The sequence below is a fragment of the Mastigoproctus giganteus genome, chromosome 7, assembly GCF_048544385.1.
Source record: "Mastigoproctus giganteus isolate SK-2022 chromosome 7, ASM4854438v1, whole genome shotgun sequence".
Lineage (NCBI taxonomy): Eukaryota > Metazoa > Arthropoda > Arachnida > Uropygi > Thelyphonidae > Mastigoproctus > Mastigoproctus giganteus.
The window spans coordinates 208,722,246-208,741,915 of NC_143581.1; the positions used below are offsets into that span (position 1 = coordinate 208,722,246).

Consider the following 19,670-nt stretch of genomic DNA (forward strand, 5'->3'; position numbering starts at 1 on the left):
CATGCCTCTATTACTATAATATCTGGAGAATAAAAATAGATAAGTTATATTGTTGTATAATGCACAGCCCTGGTGTCATTACCAAGAATCAACAACCAAAATTGTAAGAAAAGATTACAATATAAAGTCTGTTTCTGACACAAAATGCATTCCAGGAAATAATGATAAAACAAAGGATTAAGAAATTAGTGAATTTAGGATGAATTTTATGAAATTAAAATTTATTTGGTTAAAGCCAAACGGAATATATATGTGGGAAAGAATACAAATAAGCATGCAGTTTATGTTGACTCAACAATGGAACAAAAAAAGCATAAAGAAACGAAGGAAAGTAGTAAAGAACTCATCACAACCAACTGCAACTAAAATGAAACCAAAACACACAGTAATAGTAGTATTAGTAGTAGTAATGGCATGTGATGCAAGAAAGCAAGTGTATAAACTTATGCAGCATCAGCCAAAAAAAAAAAATAATTAATTATGACACAACCATTCCCTCTATATGTTTGTCCAGTTCCTCCTTAAATTTATTTAACCTATCAACTTACACAACGACAAATGGAAGTTTGTTCCAGCAATTAACCACCCGCTGGCTAAAGGCAAATTTATGCACATCTATTTTACATCTGTCTTTCATCAATTTGAATTTATGCCCCTTAGGTTTATAATCTAAACAAGTGGAAGAATCCCATCAGAATTCAGCGTGCTCAACCCGTTCAAGGCCTTATACACCTCAATCAGATCACCTTGCAGGTGCCTAGTCTCCAGCCGCTGCAATTTGCAGAACTTTAGCCTCTCTTGGTAAGAGGATCCCTTCATTCCCCTCACCAATCTTGTTGCCTTTCTCTGTACATGCTCAAGCAAATCTACATCCTTCCTAAAATGAGCCCTCCAGACTTGTACGCAGTACTCAAGGCGTGGCCTGACCATTGCCTTATATAGAGAGACAATCACCTTTTCACTGCTAGCAAAATTCCTATATATCATTGACAAAACCCCATGACCTGCCCTGGCAGCCTGTCCGCATTGCTCAGAAAACTGCATATGTGACTGCACAATTACTCACAGGTCTTTTTCATTTTCTACAACTTTAAGTGTAGTACCACACAGTTGGTATGTTTCTCTGGGGTTACTTCTTCCCATATGCAGTACTTTGCATTTGTCAAGGTTAAACTTCAGTTGCCACTTCTCAGCCCATCTGCCCAAATTTTCTAGATCCTGTTGCAGTAGCACACTGCTGTTACTGTCATTAACAACCCTGCCAACCTTTGTATTATCTGCAAACTTCGACACTAAGCCTGATATACCTTCATCAATATCATTGATAAATATACAAAACAACAGTGGACCCAACACTGTTGTTTTGTTATTAGTTTATTACTCCACTAATAACATTAGTCCACGAAGAGCAGCACCCATTGTAGCAACTTACCCTTAATACCATTCTGCTCCAATTTGTACAATAGTCTTCCACGCGCAACAGTGTCAAAAGCTTTCCTGAAATCCAAATATGATATCAAAATTATTTTTTGCATCCAGTTCTTTTGTAACCACATAATATCCTATCAAATTTGTCAGACAAGACTTTCCCTTAACAAACCCATGCTGTGTCTGAATTATTGCTGCAGTCTTGTCTAGATGATCCTGCAATGCATCTTTAACCAGTGACTCCATTATTTTACCCGGAACAGAAGTTAAACTAACTGGATGATCCTTCAATGCATCTTTAACCAGTGACTCCATTATTTTACCCGGAACAGAAGTTAAACTAACTGGTCTGTAATTACTCGTGTCATCCTTCGATCTGCCTTTGTGAATTGGGAATACATTTGCACATCTCCAGTCCTTGGGACCTTCCCTGAGTCCAACGATGCTCTCATAATTATGGCTAAGGGTTTGCTTACTTCCTTTGCCACCTCCTTTAATATAACTCGATAGATTCCATCCACCCCAGGTGCCTTTCCTATGTTTAACTTCAACAATTTCTCGTCCACTTTGCTCTCAGTTATTACAAAATCTTTAAGCACCCTGCTACAATTTGATAACCTTCTGGCATTTTCAAACCTTAATAACTCCTCATGTGTGAATGTAGATGCAAAATACTTATTCAGTTTGTTTGCTATCTGAGCAGAATCATCAACAGTCGAACCATCGATAACAAATGGACCAATCTGATTCATCCTCTTCCTTTTAGAGTTTATATAAGTAAAGAAATCCTTGCTATTTTTCTTAGCATCCTTTGCCAAAGATTTATCGTAATATGCCTTCGCCTGCCTAACTTCCTTTGTGACTTGATTACAGACTAGCTTATATCTGCCATAGGCTTCTGTGCCATCTGATAATTTTTGTGCATCCCATGCATTTTTCTTCTCTGTTACGAGTCTCATTAGTTCATTCGATAACCATTTAGGCCTGAACCTTGAGCAATATTTCTTAATAGGTATGAAACTTTTAGTAGCTTCCATGATAATTCCTTGAATGCTTCCCACTTAGAATTTGTTGTTGGTAACATCATCAGTTGATCCCACTGTACAGAATTTAAAAACTGTCTGAGACCACTGTATTCACCTTTACGGAAGCAAAAACCCCTTTCCTTTACACCTGATGGTAATTATATCTTTAAGTAAATCCCACATCATTATACTGTGATCACTGCCACATAGTGGTATCTTTATCTGCAAATTCTTAATACACGAATGATCACTGCTGATAATCAGAACAAGAGTATTACCCTCTCTGGTTGCCTCTCAAACATGCTGCTGCAGAAAACAATCATCCAATAAATCCACAAAAGTCTTACTAGTGTGCGAATGACCAACCCACAAGTTCCGGTCAATATCTGGGAAGGTAAAATCCCCCCGTTATAAGACATTCTGATTTACTAACCCACTCTATTTCTCTGTACAATTGTTCATTGTACTCATTCGAGTCATTAAGCCTATAGCACACTCCTACTCTTATTTTTGCTTTTGCAGTGCTTATGCCACACGAAACCGACTCAACAGTGCACCGTTCATCTATATCAACTGGATGCACTTCTTTTGATTTTGTTTTTCCAATATAGTGGAAATATCTGAAACATGAAAGACAAAGATAACAGAGATCTTAAGTGGGGGGGGATTGAAAGTGTTTAGTTCAAGTTGTGAAAAATTTTGCCCAGAATAGAAAAGGAAGTAAATAGCTCAAAAGTAGCAAGAAAGTGTTTAGTTCAAGTTGTGAAAAATTTTGCCAAGAATAGGAAAGGAAGTAAATAGCTCAAAAGTAGCAAGAAAAGGTTGCTAAAAGTGTGAGGAGAAAAAAAAATGGTATTATAGGAAGAATATATAGTTGCACACTAAGTGTTCTTAAAACTAAATGCTGAAAAGAAATAAGAAGAATATATAAAAGTAAATACAGTAATACCCCGACTTACGCTACCCTGACTTACGTGAACTCGGAGTTACGCGGTTCTTGATTTTTTTCGTTTGGCAACGCTGCCGCCCACTATCTTCAAGGTCGTTTTTCATATGTTATCGATATACGGTGCGACGGCGGAGAATGAGAGCGAAAGATGAACAAAATTCAACTTTGCTGCTTTTATGTTTTTTATATCAGTGAAGGGGAAACACATTTCACCATAATAACGTAAAAAGCAACACAATTCCAGCTATCGGTATAATCGGAAATGCAATTAGATCGAGTTTACTACCAGTTTATAACAGATTTCACTAGCAGAAACGCAACTGGATTTTTATTGTTTTATGGTAGTAACCCCTAGAAATGTGAGGTTTAATAGTGTATCTCTGCCTTTATGGTGTTGTTTATTCAGTTGCTACATGCGCGAAGCTTTGTTTATGCGTATCAAGCGTGCCTCCTCGTTTTGTAATTGTGCTTTATTCCCTAAAAATGAGTAAAATACTTAATTAAAAGGTGTGAAAAGGAAGCGTCCTGGTGAAGACACTGCAGATTCAGAGAGAAAAAGAAAAGCAATTATCGATAAACAGAGGCGGACTGGGTCAAAAATTCTTACCCGGGAAAATTTATAGTGGCGTCATACTATGGTTTATGTCCAAAATCACACTGGCCCACCGGGGTTTCCCCGGTAAGGCTTATGGCCAGTCCACCTCTGTCGATAGAGAAAAAATATGAAATTGTGAAACGCTTTGAGCGAAATGAAAGACCATGTGATATTGCACGTGCTACAGGCCTAAATGAAGCAACGGCGAAAAGCACATGACAATTGCAAACTTGACAGGTTGAAAATTGAAAAGGGCTCAATTGTAAAGGGCTTAAAAATTTTAGAAAACAGACTCCAACGAAGAACGCGTTATAGCTACAAAGCAAGGAATAAAAAAATTATTAGCTTGCTACGAAGAAATTCTGCGTGAAAAAAAGAACGCGCTGTGTCGTCAGACGAATTTGTTAGATTTTATGAAGCCATCGACATCGAAATAACTTTTTTTACGTAAGTCATTTGTTTTTTTAATACATATTTTGTATTAATATGTATAAAGAACTGCAATTTTATTAATATTTTTCTTCTAAACTAGTGTTTTTGTTAGTCCTTGGTCCCAATTAAGTAAAATTTATATGTATTTATATGCAAAGTTGTACCCCGACTTACGCGATTTTCGTCGGACCCACCTATCGCGTAACTTCGGGGTATTACTGTAAAAAGTAAAGGAAATGTGACCCCAAACAGCTCAGGCAGTTTGGGTTCTCAAATCCCATTCCTTTAGATAGGACATTGAATGGAGTTCTGAGAATATGAATTACAAATTTAAAGTCAGTTATATGTAAATAAGAGCAATAGAAAATACACACACACACACACACACACACACACACACACACACACACACACACACACACACACACACACACACACACACACACACACACACACAAATATACACCGTAGGAGCCATTTGGTGGGTACAAGCTTTCTACACCATAAGACACCACGCTGACAAGGTGTATGATATTTACGGAATGTACAAGCCTAGAAAATTGGAGGAAAGAAATTAACTGAACAATCTGTCGAGCTTGAAATATTACAGCCATTACTAAACAGGATAAAAGCAAATATAATTGGACAGAAACCAAAATGTAGCATAAGCTAGCTAGAAATTTTTTATTATTTTTTTTTATGAGAAACCCCAAGAATGAGAAATATTAGAACCTATAGTACTTAGTACCACGCATTGGTTGAAGGTTGAGAAGATGAAAGAAGGTACAGTGGGGCCTCAACTTATGATGACACGACATCTGATATTCTCAGTAACCTATATACCTTCCATACGATCGTTTATTTTAAGGGCCGATGATATTTGCAGGTACCAATGGTTTTCCGATATAGCTGGAACAATACATGAGTGAAAATTTTCAGATGCATGGTGCACAGAACATCACTCGTATGATTATTCTCAACCAATTAGTGTCTTTTTTATTGTTCAACGCATGGTGCACGAAACATCTCTCGTATGATTGTTTCAGATCTATGATGATCTGAAACTTAAAGCTCCATCAACCAGTGACAGTACTTTGACTTTGCTGATTCAAGTGCTTCAAAAAAAGGGCAAATATTAAAAGTGGTGAAAAGCTTGGAGAGGCATTCAGTGCTGATTTAAAAAAAAAAAAAAAAAAAAAAAAAAAGCAGCAGAGACCTTTAAAATTGAATTCCAAGAGTTTGTTGATCAGGAGGGTTATCTTCATCAGCAGGTTTTTAACATTGACGAAACCAGCCTCTTCTGGAAGCGAATGCCCAGGAGAACGTACATCACTAAGTACGGGGCTAGTTTACCTGGGTATAAGCCTGTGAAAGATAGGCCCACTCTCCTGTTGAGTGCTAATGCTTCTTGAAATTTTAAGCTGAAGCCTTTGCTTATATATCACTCTAACACCCCCAGAATATTTAAACAACAAAAGGTCGACAAAGGCATGCTGTGAGTGTTTTGCCACAGTAACAAGAAGGCCTGGGTTACAGGATATGTCTTCAATGAATGGGAGCTGGAAGTTTTCTGTCCTTCAGTGAAGAGTTATCTTGAGAAAAATAAGCTTCCTGGGAAGGCACTGCTTCTGCTGGATAATGTGCCAGGCAGTGGTGAGCTGTGAATATTTTAACAATGGCCTCGCAGTTTTTCGGACTTTCTACTGAGTTAATTTGATCAGTCACGGAAGTGACATCATCCGCAGCTTCCACTAGAGGTGCTTTCCATGCTCGCACTACCAGTAGTGTGATTAAAGTGCGTGACTGGTATGATATCTAAAGTCAGTAGTGGATTTGGGGGGTGGACAGATGTGGCTTATTACCCCCTTAACCAATGCGTATAAGTGAATGTGTAAAACTTTCCTAGGTCTATCTGAAAAAAAAAAAAAAAAAACTTAAATCTGGTCATCATGCCTCGCCTTACGATGATAACTGGATATGACAGTGTCTGGAGTTCTAACTTTTTAGAATTTTTGAATAGTATGACATCACAATCATGCTTCTTGAAGTTACTACTGTAGTAAGTATGATTGCAACAATACAAATATTTGTCAACAATTTCTTTTTTCATCTCGCATTTTCGTTACATTCGATTGTTAGGTTCCCCTAACAGCTGCATATGTCGCTTCAACTACAAGATCGATACATCAATCGGTGCTGTTTTACAGAGATATTTAGATATGTTGCATTCACAAGTATACATCTCTTACTTTAGTTATCATAAATCCATTGTATTTTGTCTTTCAGAAATTATGAAAATCTGTGAATGATCAATAAAATATTTACAATAAAAAAGCTTTTTTATTTCATAATCGATGTATACAAATCAAAATACCTAAAAGAAATGCAAAGGATGTTTCGCATAAACCATCTACCGTGTGTGCCAAGCACATGCGCAACTTTTTTATTCGTCTTTTTTTTTTTTTAACAACTAGGGAAATATAATGGATACATTTTTTCATGATAAAATTTTAATATTGTGAATAAAAAATAACATGAAATATTTTCCATATCACAAATAATATAAAAACTATTACAAAACATTCCACAATATAACAACAAATATTACATAAAAACAAACTTTCTAGAAAAAGTAAACAAAAAATCAGATTACATGAAAAAAAAATTATTTCACAAATATTCAAGAAAAATTTATTCTAAATATTGCCATATACAATTTATTTCTTTATTAATATTCGTTGTCGATCTTCTGCTTTGCTCAATAGCTGAGCGATGATTTGACGTAACGATCCAGATCAAATTGGTTTTCCATTTTAGATATATGGTCTTCATAATCTGCAACATGTTTAATTGTCACAATGTTATTCATTACGCTGAAAGCTGAACTCAGCTTCAACACTGCTAATCGCAATGGTTTCAAAAATATTTTCTGGCTTTCTTAATTGAAAAAGTAATTTCACTCGATTTTAAAGATAAACTGTCTTCAACAAAATCTCTAAAATCATTAATTTTTATTTCATATTTTATCAGAAAACTTAAATTTCTTATTCGGTTTTCACCGCCTTGCCACCGAGACGAAAGTTCTTTCACATTTCAGGATTTCGGGTAGCATATGTTTAAAATTTCTTTCAGTGGTATCGTTATTTTCTTTATTTGATTTAAAATTGCCCTGTTGCATTAATAACTTATCCTTTAAGGATAAAACAATACATTTAATAACTTGTCACAAGGTAATTTATTTACTTTTGATTTTGATTCCTTAAAATTCTTTCCACTTCAACATGCTCTCAATTTTAGCTTCATAATTTCCTTCAGAATTTTTCAAATTAGCAATAGCATTGATAGTTCAGATAATTTATATGCTTTTACCTTTGTGATTCTGTAAAGCTTCTGAAAGGTAAGAGAGCTCCTGCAGGATGTTGATCATTAGTGCTAAATGGTTAAGAAATTCCAAATTTAAAAGTCGATTTAATAATCCAGAATATTTTACTTCTGATTCAAAATGTTTGCACAAAGCGGGATAATTCTTCCAACCCACGATTGTCGTCTACAAGCTGCTCATCGTGGCCCAAACACACGACCGATCTTTATAGTTTCCACATCAAGTTCTTTAGCAATCATCCTTAATTCGCTCTAGTTTTTTGGAGATTGGCAATACAGTTTTTTCTTAAATTATTGCCTGTATGCCATTATATTTTAGAACATTTTCTACACAGTGAAAGGCTCAACAAAGTTTCAAAATCTGCCAACATTTCATCTTCGTAAAGTTTATATAATATCTTATTCTCCCCCCCACGTTGCTACTCTCACTAGTTCTTTGAATACAGTGCAAAAAGTCGGAATCACACGGATATTCAGCTACTGTGACCATGTAAACATAGACAGGAGAAATTTACTGGAAGGCATGGATCACTCACTTCTCTGAAAAACATATGCCCGTTTGTCGGAGTAAAGGGGAACCACAACACAGGTTGACCAGAGGCTATAATCCATGTCAAGAATCTTCTTAATCCTCTGACTGGCTATGGAAAGCGTATTGACTAGCGCGACTTCTCAGTATGTGACTGCATAGGTTTTACGGATACCACTAACATTGTGAAACAGTAATCCCTTTCACCCTTAATTCACGCTTTCTAATTACCTAAATTGCCTCGAGGCCATAGGTGAGAACAATGCATACATAGTTGTCTCTCCTAACCTGTTCGTTACATTTAAATTTTCTTTGTTAAGCTGAAACTATTTTAAATGTAATTACCAAGGGGAATCAAAAAAATTCTCTATAAAGAAGTTCGTTAAACAGAGGTCCGACTAATTAAATCAAAAATGAAGCAATTTTAAAATACATAACCGATTGATTGCGCCATTAAAATGTTGGGAATGGGCCCCCGCTTGCTCCACTGTAGTTTCGGCTCTGGATACTCAATAATTGCATTCAGGATTTCATTTGAAAAATAAATGATCATCTCAACAATGGGCTCACAAATTAAAAAAATAAATAAATAAATAACAATGGGCTCGCAAATTAAAAAATAATAATAAATAAATAACAATGGGCTCATGCGAGCCCACTATAGCTCACCACTGGTGCCAGGTCATGATCCTAACCTTGTTCAATCTCTTGAGGTTCAATTTGACTTTGTTCAAGTCAAATTTTTGCCACCCAACACCACTCCTCTTCTTCAACCAATGGACCAGCAAGTGATTGCAAACTTCAAGAAAATCTACACCACGAAAATGTTCGCAAATTGCTTTGCAGCAACCTCTGGTGAAAATGCTGTCACCCTCAAAGATTTTTGGAGGTCGAAGTTCAACATGCTGGATTGTGTGAGGCTGATTGTAAGTTCTTGGAATGACATTTTCACCAGGTGCTTAAATTCAGCCTTGAAAAACATCTGGCCTTTAATTATCCAAAACACTGATGGATTTAAAGGTGATGGTGTTTTGACAAATGATATTGTCACTCTTGGTAAATCAGTGGGTCTGGAGGTTAGTGAAGAGGATGTGAAGGACCTTATTGACGCTCATGGGCCTGAGCTAACAACAGAGGAGCTACAAGAGTTGGAGAAAATTACGGAGAGTTACACTGGAGAGGAAGAAAAGGACACCCAAAAAGTGTCAGCTGAAGACTGTCATTTCTTGTTGGCGTTTAAGCGAAATGGTAAAAAAACACCCTGACATTGAAAACACTGAACACATGATGTGCAAAATGGAAAGCGAAGACATTTCTTACTCCAGGAAGCTACAAAAAAGTCGTAAAAAAACAGTCCACTTTGGACAGTTTCTTTGCCAGTAGCAACAAAAGACTGAAAAGATGCGTGATGCTTGATATAGTCCCGCCACCACTACGCTACCACTGATTTCATCAGCTCTGCACTCCAAGTCTAAGTTAAATGCTAATTTATTGTTTGTTTTTTATTTTAAGATTATTTATTAAATAATCTTTATAAAACAAAAATTTTAATGTAAAAATGAAGTATATATAACATGTAAGAAATACCTATTTCATGTGTTATTGGGGAACGAATTACAGGAAATCAGTGTATTATTGGTTTCAACTTAAAATATTTTCAACATACAATGGGTTTTGTGGAGTGAATTACCACCGTATGTTGGGGCCCCACTGTACTTGTTGACATTAGACTTGAATTTCTGTAGATTGTAATTTTCAGGAAATATGTATGAAGGGAGGTTGCTCTAGAAAACAGAAGTTGATTGAATAAATGAGGAAGAAGAAAAGTTGGAGAGTAAAAGAATTTGACTGGTTGAGGCAAATGTTTGGACTGGTTTTAGAAGAAAGAGGGGGGAATTATAGAAGCCAATTCAGAAGAACAATGCCTATGGAAGTATCTATAGAAAAGGTATGCAGCAGAAACAGAACATCTATGAGACAGAGTGGAAAGACTTTGTTAGAGGTGAGTCATTAATTGACTTAACTGCCTGCTTTTAAATGGAATCTAGAAACCTGAGAGAGGTTTTGGGGGCATGGCCCCAGATGTGGGAACAATATTCCATGGTAGGATGGATTTGTAATTTGTACAGAGTGAACAGCTGTTTGGAAGAAAAGTTAATGCCGAGAGCAAAAGAGAAAATCCAGTTTTTTAGATGCAGAGGAAGCAATATTTGTAATGTGCTTATGCCAAGAGAGAGAGATTAGAAGTCAGGGTAATCCCCAATAGAGATATATGATCATGGTTAGAAATCAGTGTCATCGAAGATAAGCCAATAGGAGATATTGTCGATAGGAGAAGAAGAATCCTTTTTGCGGGATGTAAGACAGGATTGAGTTTTAGAAGGATTGAAATCAACTAAGTTATCCTTGCTCTGATGGAGAATTATCTGGAGATGATCATTTAAGAAATTGGTAGTAGATATTCAAGAAGTTGAAGCTGTTTATGTAGGGTAAGGTTTCTAAAAGTGGAAGGTGGAATCCAATTTGCTATCATCAGTAAACTATGATTAGGATTTCTGGTTAATAGAAGAAGGTCATTAATATACAACAGGAAAAGGGAGAAAGAACTGAAGCTTCGGGAACACCGGCATTAGTGGAGAAGTTATAAGACAGAGTGCCATCTAACGATACTCGCAGTGAGCGGTCAGAGAGAAAATCTGATACCCAATTTGATTTATGTAAACATAATCAGATAATAATTTTTTTAAAATGGATAATATTAACAGCCATATGAAAGTTATACTGCATATAAGTTGAGGGAAATAGATTGCCGATAAGTTTAAGATAGAATTTTCTATTGTTAGTAATATCAATATTGGAATCTACAAATATTGGCAATCCTGATACATTGAGAAAAGGAGGGTATTGGAATGAACATTTTTGGAAATTGCCAGTGTGAAAAGTTAACCCTGTCAAAATTATTATAAAGATCCATTTATTATTGCATGTCCATTGTAAACATTAATGTCCATGTCTAAATAATAGGCTGTTTGTTTATTAAAATTTTTCTTAAGTAAGCTCCTGGGGGATATAGATAGCCAAATCATTGAGAAATTTGGACAGTTGAGCACACATAAATTGTCAACATATCTAAATAAAAGATTGTCCTGCAGAAAAGAGACTTCAAACCAATAGAGATATAATTTAGCAATGATACATGAGGCAGAACTGCCCATTGGTGTTCATTGAATTTGCTGGTACCATATTACTGTCAAAGACAAAGTTATTGAATACATAGATTGACAAGATTATTCCAATATTTTGCATTGCATTTAATTATATATTTATATTCATGGTATGTTTCCTGTAGAACTATTTTTAAATTATTCAGATTAATACTGGTGGAAAAACTATGAAAGTCAATGGTCTATATATCTGTAATATTACAGGTATCCAGAACTGGTATAAATTAAGCTAAGCTATATCTACGATCTGGTATATTATTAAGTAAAATGCCCAGGATAGGTTTAAGTAATTGCTCTAATGTTTTTCCAAGTAACTGAGCACAACTCTTTCTGCAGGAGGTTTTAAACTTGAAACTTACAGGTATTTTTTTGAAATTTACGAATAAAATATACATAAGGAAAATCATGATTATTTATGTTTAATTTCAATTTCTTATTTAATGCCAATAATTTTTAGTGATAATACTGAGAGAGGAAGAAATGAGTTTATAAATATCACTGGACTGAAGCTCTTCTTTAAAATATTAGCATAAAAAGCTTTACAAATAAAAGCATAATTATTGGGAGTTTTGTCTACAGGGGTAATAATAAAATGTTCATGCAACGGCACTTTAATTTTGTCAAAATTGTGGTGTCTAAAAGTTTGAAGTAAAGATTTAAATTACATTTCTAAATAGTTTTTGATTAGTTCAGAGGATTCCATTATAATCTACATCCATAGGTTCAACAGGTGTATATAAGCACAATGTTCAAAATTGTGCTTATATTGTAATAGGTTTTGATTCTAATGGTTTTGGTTTTGTTTTGACTTAGTTGGTTAGGCGAATTCTTTTACTATTTTATTTGTACATTTTCCTTTTGTTTCTCAGTTGAGTCAGCTGTTAACTTGAACCTCATAAATTTCAAATTCATTCATTTCTTTTGTTTCTTTACTCTTTTCCATACTTCTATATTTCTTCATTCTATTACTTCTATATCTTTACTGTTTTTTTTTCTATGTTTTTTTCACTCTATTACTCATTCATTTCTTTTGTTTCTTTACTCTTTTCCATACTTCTATATTTCTTCATTCTATTACTTCTATATCTTTACTGTTTTTTTTTCTATGTTTTTTTCACTCTATTACTCATATCGCGCGCCGCGCGCGCACGCGCGCGCACACACACACACACACACACACACACACACACACACACACACACACACACACACACACACACACACACACACACACACACACACACACACACACACACACACATCATGTATTTCACAGGACAAAATTTCAAGGAAATTCATCTGTTGGCAGTTGCATTATAAATTGCAAAAACTGTTGTCAATAGAAACCACCATGTTACATGCTGGATTAAAAAAGAAAGAAAAGATGTTTGCATTACTTGTATAAAATTGTTTTTCAAAAATGATATTTCTATATCACCTTTCATTAAAATTTCAAGGAAAAAATCTCATTTGGCAGCCACATTATAAACTTCCAAAAAATGGTGTCAGACAGAAACTTTCACAAAAGAAAGTTTCGTGCTACTTATAACAGGTTGTGTTTTGAAAATTTTATTATTATAAACCTTTCTTTTATAGGTGCTTAACAAAACTTAGGACAATTTTCTATTGGAAGCTCTGTTATAAGGTTCCAAAAACCTGCAAATTCAAAAACAAACTGGAATAAATGTGATCTAAAAATAACAAGTAACTATTTCAATTATTAATAATGTATTTTATTTATTTTAGTTTTCTTTAATAGAGAGTATTACTAACCAGAAAAAAAAAAACCAAAGGATGAGAATTTCATAAGCGCTGACATGCTTTGGGATATCTTAGCCTCAACACGTCTGAGTATAACAATTTCTTGGTGGCAGTGGTGAGAATGGCCTCAGGGTTAATGTTTAATTAAAGCTTACCGTTTTCAAAAATTGCATTCTTTTTTTATTTGAGTTGAATTATTTTGTATTCAATTTTGGTTTAAATATAAACATCTTAATAAATTTTTTTCCTTTTCATCATAATTTATGTTGCGATACTATCTAAAATAACATATTGTTGGATTATGACTGAATTTTCTTGTTTTTCTGAACTACAACCTAAATATTTACAATTATTGTATTCTTCAATTCAGATTTTTCACTAATTTGGACTACCTCTTCCTCCTATTAGATTAGTGAAATTTCACTAATTTTGCCAATGATACCTTTAGGGAGTGCTTATGTCTCTTTCTTTTATATTGTTTGGAAAATTTAATTTGTAGTATTATCTGTTAAATTCAATGAATGTGGAATGTGCATGTTTTGTGCATGTAAGCAACTTTAAAATTTTTAATGTTTTACTTCATTTAAATTTACATACACAAAAGGAATAATTTTTCACTTTTTATGTATTTTTTATAATTTAACGAATTTTTTATGATTATCTGCTTAAAAGTGAGAAAATTATTTGGCATATTGTATGTTGAAATTTTAGCCATGCATCTTATTCTTCTGTATTTATTAAAATTAAGTTAGAGGAAAAAAGTATTAAAGTTACTTTGTTAATCTTTTCACTTTAGAAAAAGAGGAAACGAAGTAAAGATTCTGATGAAGAAATATGGGTTGAAAGTTCGCCAAAGATGATTAGGCTTGATCAGAATCAGGAAAATTTTGAAACTGATATAAATACTTGCAAGCCGTTATCTTCAGAAACAACTTTATGTAACACATCTAAAGATGACAAAACTGCCGAATGTGATATTGTAAATGATGTTGAACAATGTACAGTTTTAAGTGATGTATATACATGCCAAATTTTAAGAACTGATTCAGAATTTAGCCCGCACAAAAATTCTAACTGTAATTACAAAATTTCAGACAATACTGAAGTTAAGAAAACAGATAGTGAAATAAATGAACTGGGTCTGAATGAAAATATTACAGGTATTACTGAGAGTATTATAAGGGACAGTATACACAAAGAATGTATGGATGAAAAGTTAATAACTGAAAATAAATCAGAAAAGAAAAAGGAAGGTGATGTATCTGGTGAGAGAGATTCTTCTGATTCTACTAAATTAAAAGATAAAATAGTTAAGGATATCAAATCTAGTCAGACATCTAAAATCATTGACGACAAGGACAGTAGTAATGAGGAAGTTAAAAATGAAAGAATTGCTGCAGACATTAAGAATAAAGAAGAATATGATAGCTGTGATGAAAGAAAGGTTGAAAATGATTCATTAGAAAAGCAGAATAAAGAAGAAGATGGTGGTCACCTAGACTTAAAAAAAGTTAAGAAAGATAAAAAATTAGAACAGGAGGGGGAAGATGTGCCATTAAAAAATTCATCTCCTAATAAACAAAATAAGATTGGTCATCATTCAAAGGCAAAAGTGAAACATAAAGCTAAAAAGTCCAAAAAGAAAAAGAAATCTGATAGACAGAATAGCAGCAGGAGCCACAGACGAAGTCGGAGCAAGAATCGTGGTCAGAGCAGAAATCGAGGACACAGTCGGAGTAAGAGCCAAGAAAGAAGTCGGGATAAAAGAAGATTTAGGTACAGTAAAAAAGAAAGGTATTGTCTCTTTTTCTTCAGATTTTGGGTTATCAGAATTATTTATGTAATCTTTTATGCCCTGTGAAATTGTGTGTGTGCACACGCATTTCTGTCTGTTAGTATCAGCATAAAATATTCACAGAGAATCAAATTGTTCTCAGAATATTTTCTAAAAGATTATTCCTGATAATATTCATCATAATATCCATTTGGAATATCTGTGTGTCTGCCCACACACACAGATATTCCAAAGTGCTTTAGGAGAGTATCGAGAGTTGACCGTGCCTTTAAAGTATTTGATTTAAATATTTAATTATTGCATGGCCATTAATTAATTATTGCATTGTATTTAAAAATTACTTTTTATTTTATTATTTTTTTATATTGTTTTGTCTCATATTTATAATCTTTTAATATTTTATAATTAATATATTTTTTATTTTATTTTTTTAATCAAAATATAAATTTTTTTTGTGGCAGAATTCATCCCATAATATAATTAAACACAAACATCAAGATAAAACAAAGTAATGTTGTATAGATTTAAGTAAAATGTTTCAGAACAATTCTGTGCATTAGTTGAAGTAGTTTATCCTTAGACTCTTTTTATTCTTTCAATAACACCCCACATCTTCCCCACTCTAGCTGCTGGATAGCTTAACTGACCCTGCCAACTCAGTAGATCACAAATGCACAGTTACCACAGGGTATTCTCCCAATGACAGCTTAAGTATCAACTCCTTTCCACACTGTGTAGAAAAGGCCTGGGTTTTGAATGCTGTCAGTAATACGAGGAATGAGCTTTTTTTCATGTAGCTGAGTTAATTGGCAAGGAAGGGTTGCGTAGTTTTTTCCTGGAAACCTGTGGTTTTTTTTTTTTTTTTTTTTGTACAGCAAATAAACAAATCGACCACAGAATACATGCAGTATACAGACACAATATACTATCCCTTTATAGCCTTAGTTGCTCTGGCAATTAAGAAATGCACATACTTAGGTATCAAAAACAGGAGCACATCCCATATCCTTGAAATTCCCACACCCTTTATTAGGAGATTGGCTTGGCTAGTGGCCAGACAACAGGCAATCAGCCAGTGGTCCTCAACCCACTGATGTACTCCCATTGAGTGGCAAATTCCCATACCCTTTGTCCCTAAACACAGCACGTCATAATTTTAAAGTTTTGCAGCCAGCAGAAGGATGCACATAACTTTCTTATTTATATGGTTCCTTTGTTTTGTAGGTCTATAATTCCAGCATGAGTAGGACTATATCTGCATTGAAGATATATTCAGTTTTAAGTCCTTTTATTAATTGATAATGAAGGTACTCAGTCTTATTGGAACTTGTGATTTACATTTAATGTATATTTAATGTTCAGTTTAGTTAACTAATGCAGTCAAAATATGCCCCTCTAAGAAATAAAATATTCTAATGTGTCAAACTTCATAGAACATAAGCTTATGTCTTGGGCATAAGCCTCAAGTTAGAGACTTTCTGATAAATACAAGAACACCAAATGAACTAGGCTGTTGAAAGGTGACTATTATTCATCTTATGGAAAACTTTTACCACTCACTAGTTGGAGTGTATCTCTCCACTAGTATCTCCCCAGTGGTTCAGTGCTAGTGAAGCCTGATTTTGGAGACCTTGGCTAATTGTTACCAGAATTATCTTACCAAGATGCAGTGCCCATGTTAGAGAACTCTTCTTGTTTTAACATGCCAGCTAAAATTTCTTTCCTCCTCAAACTTAAAAGAAAAGAGGGAGGACTAATCAATCCTCCTTCCAAACTTCTCTACAGTAGTGCCAGGTTGTATCCCCAAAATGCTGTCTCAAAGTCAGTAGCTTTTTCATCCTCGATACCCTGGCAAGCCTCTACAACCAAACCTGCACTCCATATTATGCTCTCTTAGACTGGAAATGCTACAGGTCAATTCTTGTTGTTTAGCATGCAAACTACAAGAGTGAAATGGTTTCAAGCTGATCTTTGTCCCCTACTAAAACTTTTTGACAGAATTCTCTTCAAACTGTTTTATGGGTAAATTTTTGTATTTATGCAAACAGTCCATTTGCTGTACTGCAGGAAGTTCAGCCGAAATGCCTTCAGCTCATTTCCAGTTCCATCATTTGTACAACATGCAAAAAAAAGGAGAATCATTGTTTCTTCCTTGATATTACCACTGCTTTCAGATGTTCAGTAATAACTGTTGGATTGCTATTGACATTCTGACATTTCTTCTCTTGAACTTGATACTGGATCCCTATTAAATTTAGTTCAATAGTTCTTTGTAATCATATTGCTAGAGAGGAAGAGAGTCCTCTTTAAAAAAAATCCATGATCTGCATTACATGTCCCCCAAAGAGGACCCCCTCTCTCTCTCTCAGCCTTGTTGTTCTAAGCCATGCTCTTCTCTTTTTTTCATCACTGACTTTCTAATGATATTTCTCTGATCTTATCAATCCCTTTTGATCATGTCAATCTTCTCAGTCTGTTGTGCAACTTATGAATGACTTTTTGGGTTATGTTGAATCTTTTGATTTGTCCTCTCAAAGATCTGGAACCTATTATTTGCTCCTTTCTCTTCTATCTGCTCTTCCTACAAGTTAGAATTAATTCTAAAGTAATTCCCTTCTGTAAACCATATTAAATTTTCTGGTGTGCACTAAGCTTCTCTTCTCAGTCCATTGCATAAAGCTTCCCTGTACCTTGCTCATATTCATTATCAGAATGCAATTTTGAAATATCTTGCCATATACAGGATGATTCATGAGGGTATGGCATAATTTAAGGAGCTGATTTCTGAGGTAGTTTTCAGAAAAAAAAGTTCCTATGAATGTAGGTCTGATTTTGGATAATTATGGAATTATGTACTGCTCAAAAATTCTCAGCAACACATTACCATTAATTTTCCCAGAACAGAAGTTAAACTCACAGGTCTGTAATTACTTGTGTCACCCTTTGATCCTCCTTTGTCAATTGGGGTCACATTTGCAAATGTCCAGTCCATGGGCACCTCCCCTCAGTCCAAGGAAGCTCTCATAATTATGGCTAAGGGTTTGCTTACTTCCTTTGCTGCCTCCTTTAATATAACTGAATAGATCCCATCCACCCAAGGTGCCTTTCTTATGTTTATTTCCAACAATTTCTGCTCCACTTTTCTCTCAGTTATTACAAAATCATTTTGCTCACTGCCAGAGTTTAATACACCTCTGGCATTTCCCTCCCTGAATAACTCCATGTTTAAATGTTATTGCAAAATACACATTCAGTTTGTTAGCTACCAGAGCAGGATCATCAACAGTTGAACCATCGATATAAAGTGGACCAATCTGATTCATCCCCTTCCTTCTAGAGTTTACATAAGTAGAGAACTCTGCTGTTTTTCTTTGCATCCTTTGCCAAAGCTTTCTCATAATCTGCCTTTGCCTGCCTAATTTCCTTTGTGACTTGATTACAGACCAGCTTATATCTACCATAGGTTTCTGTGTCACCTGTTAATTTATATGTATCCTATGCATTTTGCTTCTCTGCCACATGTCTCATCAGTTCATCTGACATCCATTTAGGCTTAAACCTTGAACAATATTTCTTAGTTGGTATGAAAAGCCTAGTAGTTTCTAAGATTGATTCTTTGAATGCTTCCCATTTTGAATTTGCTGTTGGTAACATCATCAGTTGATCCCAGTGTGTAGAATTTAAAAATTGTCTCAGACCACTATAATCACCTTTACAAAAGCAAAAACCCTTCCCTTTACCCCTGATGGAAGTTACCTCTTCGAGTAAATCCCACATCAGTACACTGTGATTACTGCCACCTAGTGGTTCCTTTATCTTCAGATTCTTAATGCATGAAGAATCACTACTGATAATCAGATAAAGAGTATTAATCTCTCCAGTTGCCTCCTGAGCATGCTGCTGTAGAAAAAAATCATCCAATAAATCCAATCCATAAATGTTTTCTGAATTGAGAGAATTGTGAGATAACAGCTCACTTTTTATCATTTACACCCCCATATGGGCATGTGATTTGACAAGATATAGCTGAGCATGAGAACGTTGTTGAGGTAGTACAGTGTAGTCCTCATGTTATTATGTGAAGGATATCCATGCACCTCAGTGTTTCCCAATCAAAAGTACGGAGAACATTGCATAAAGGAGGTATGTATCCATACCATGTGCAGGGTGTTCAATATCTTGAACTTGGGAATTCTACCCAACAGCTGGAATTTTGTTATTGGCTGAATGATAATTGCCATTTGCATCATTAAATCCTATTCAATGATGAAACTCAATTAATTTGAGATCCATGTCAATAATAGTTTCCATGTTTGGTCAGAAATGAACCCCCATACCACTGTGGAGAGTAATTTTCAACACTGATTCAGTGTTAATGTGTGGTGTGGAATCTTCTGTGATCAGTTGTTTGGCCCATATATTTTGAGGTTTATATTACTGGACAGGTCTATCTACATTTTCTACAAAATGAATTGCCACAATCGTTAGAAGATGTACCTTTGACTACATGACAGAGCTCTTCCTCATTGTTCTCATGCTGTGGTTACTTAC

At 34.8% G+C, this 19,670-nt stretch overlaps 1 protein-coding gene across 1 annotated transcript in view; it reads left to right on the top strand.

The window, feature by feature from the left end:
• The window catches only part of LOC150083633 (uncharacterized), a 177,740-nt gene that overhangs the window by 10,081 nt on the left and 147,989 nt on the right, over window positions 1-19,670 (top strand). The window contains exon 2 of the mRNA XM_090378548.1: window positions 14,121-15,118. Within this exon, the coding sequence (XP_090234674.1) occupies window positions 14,121-15,118 (998 nt within the window). The remainder of the gene's footprint in view (window positions 1-14,120; window positions 15,119-19,670) is intronic.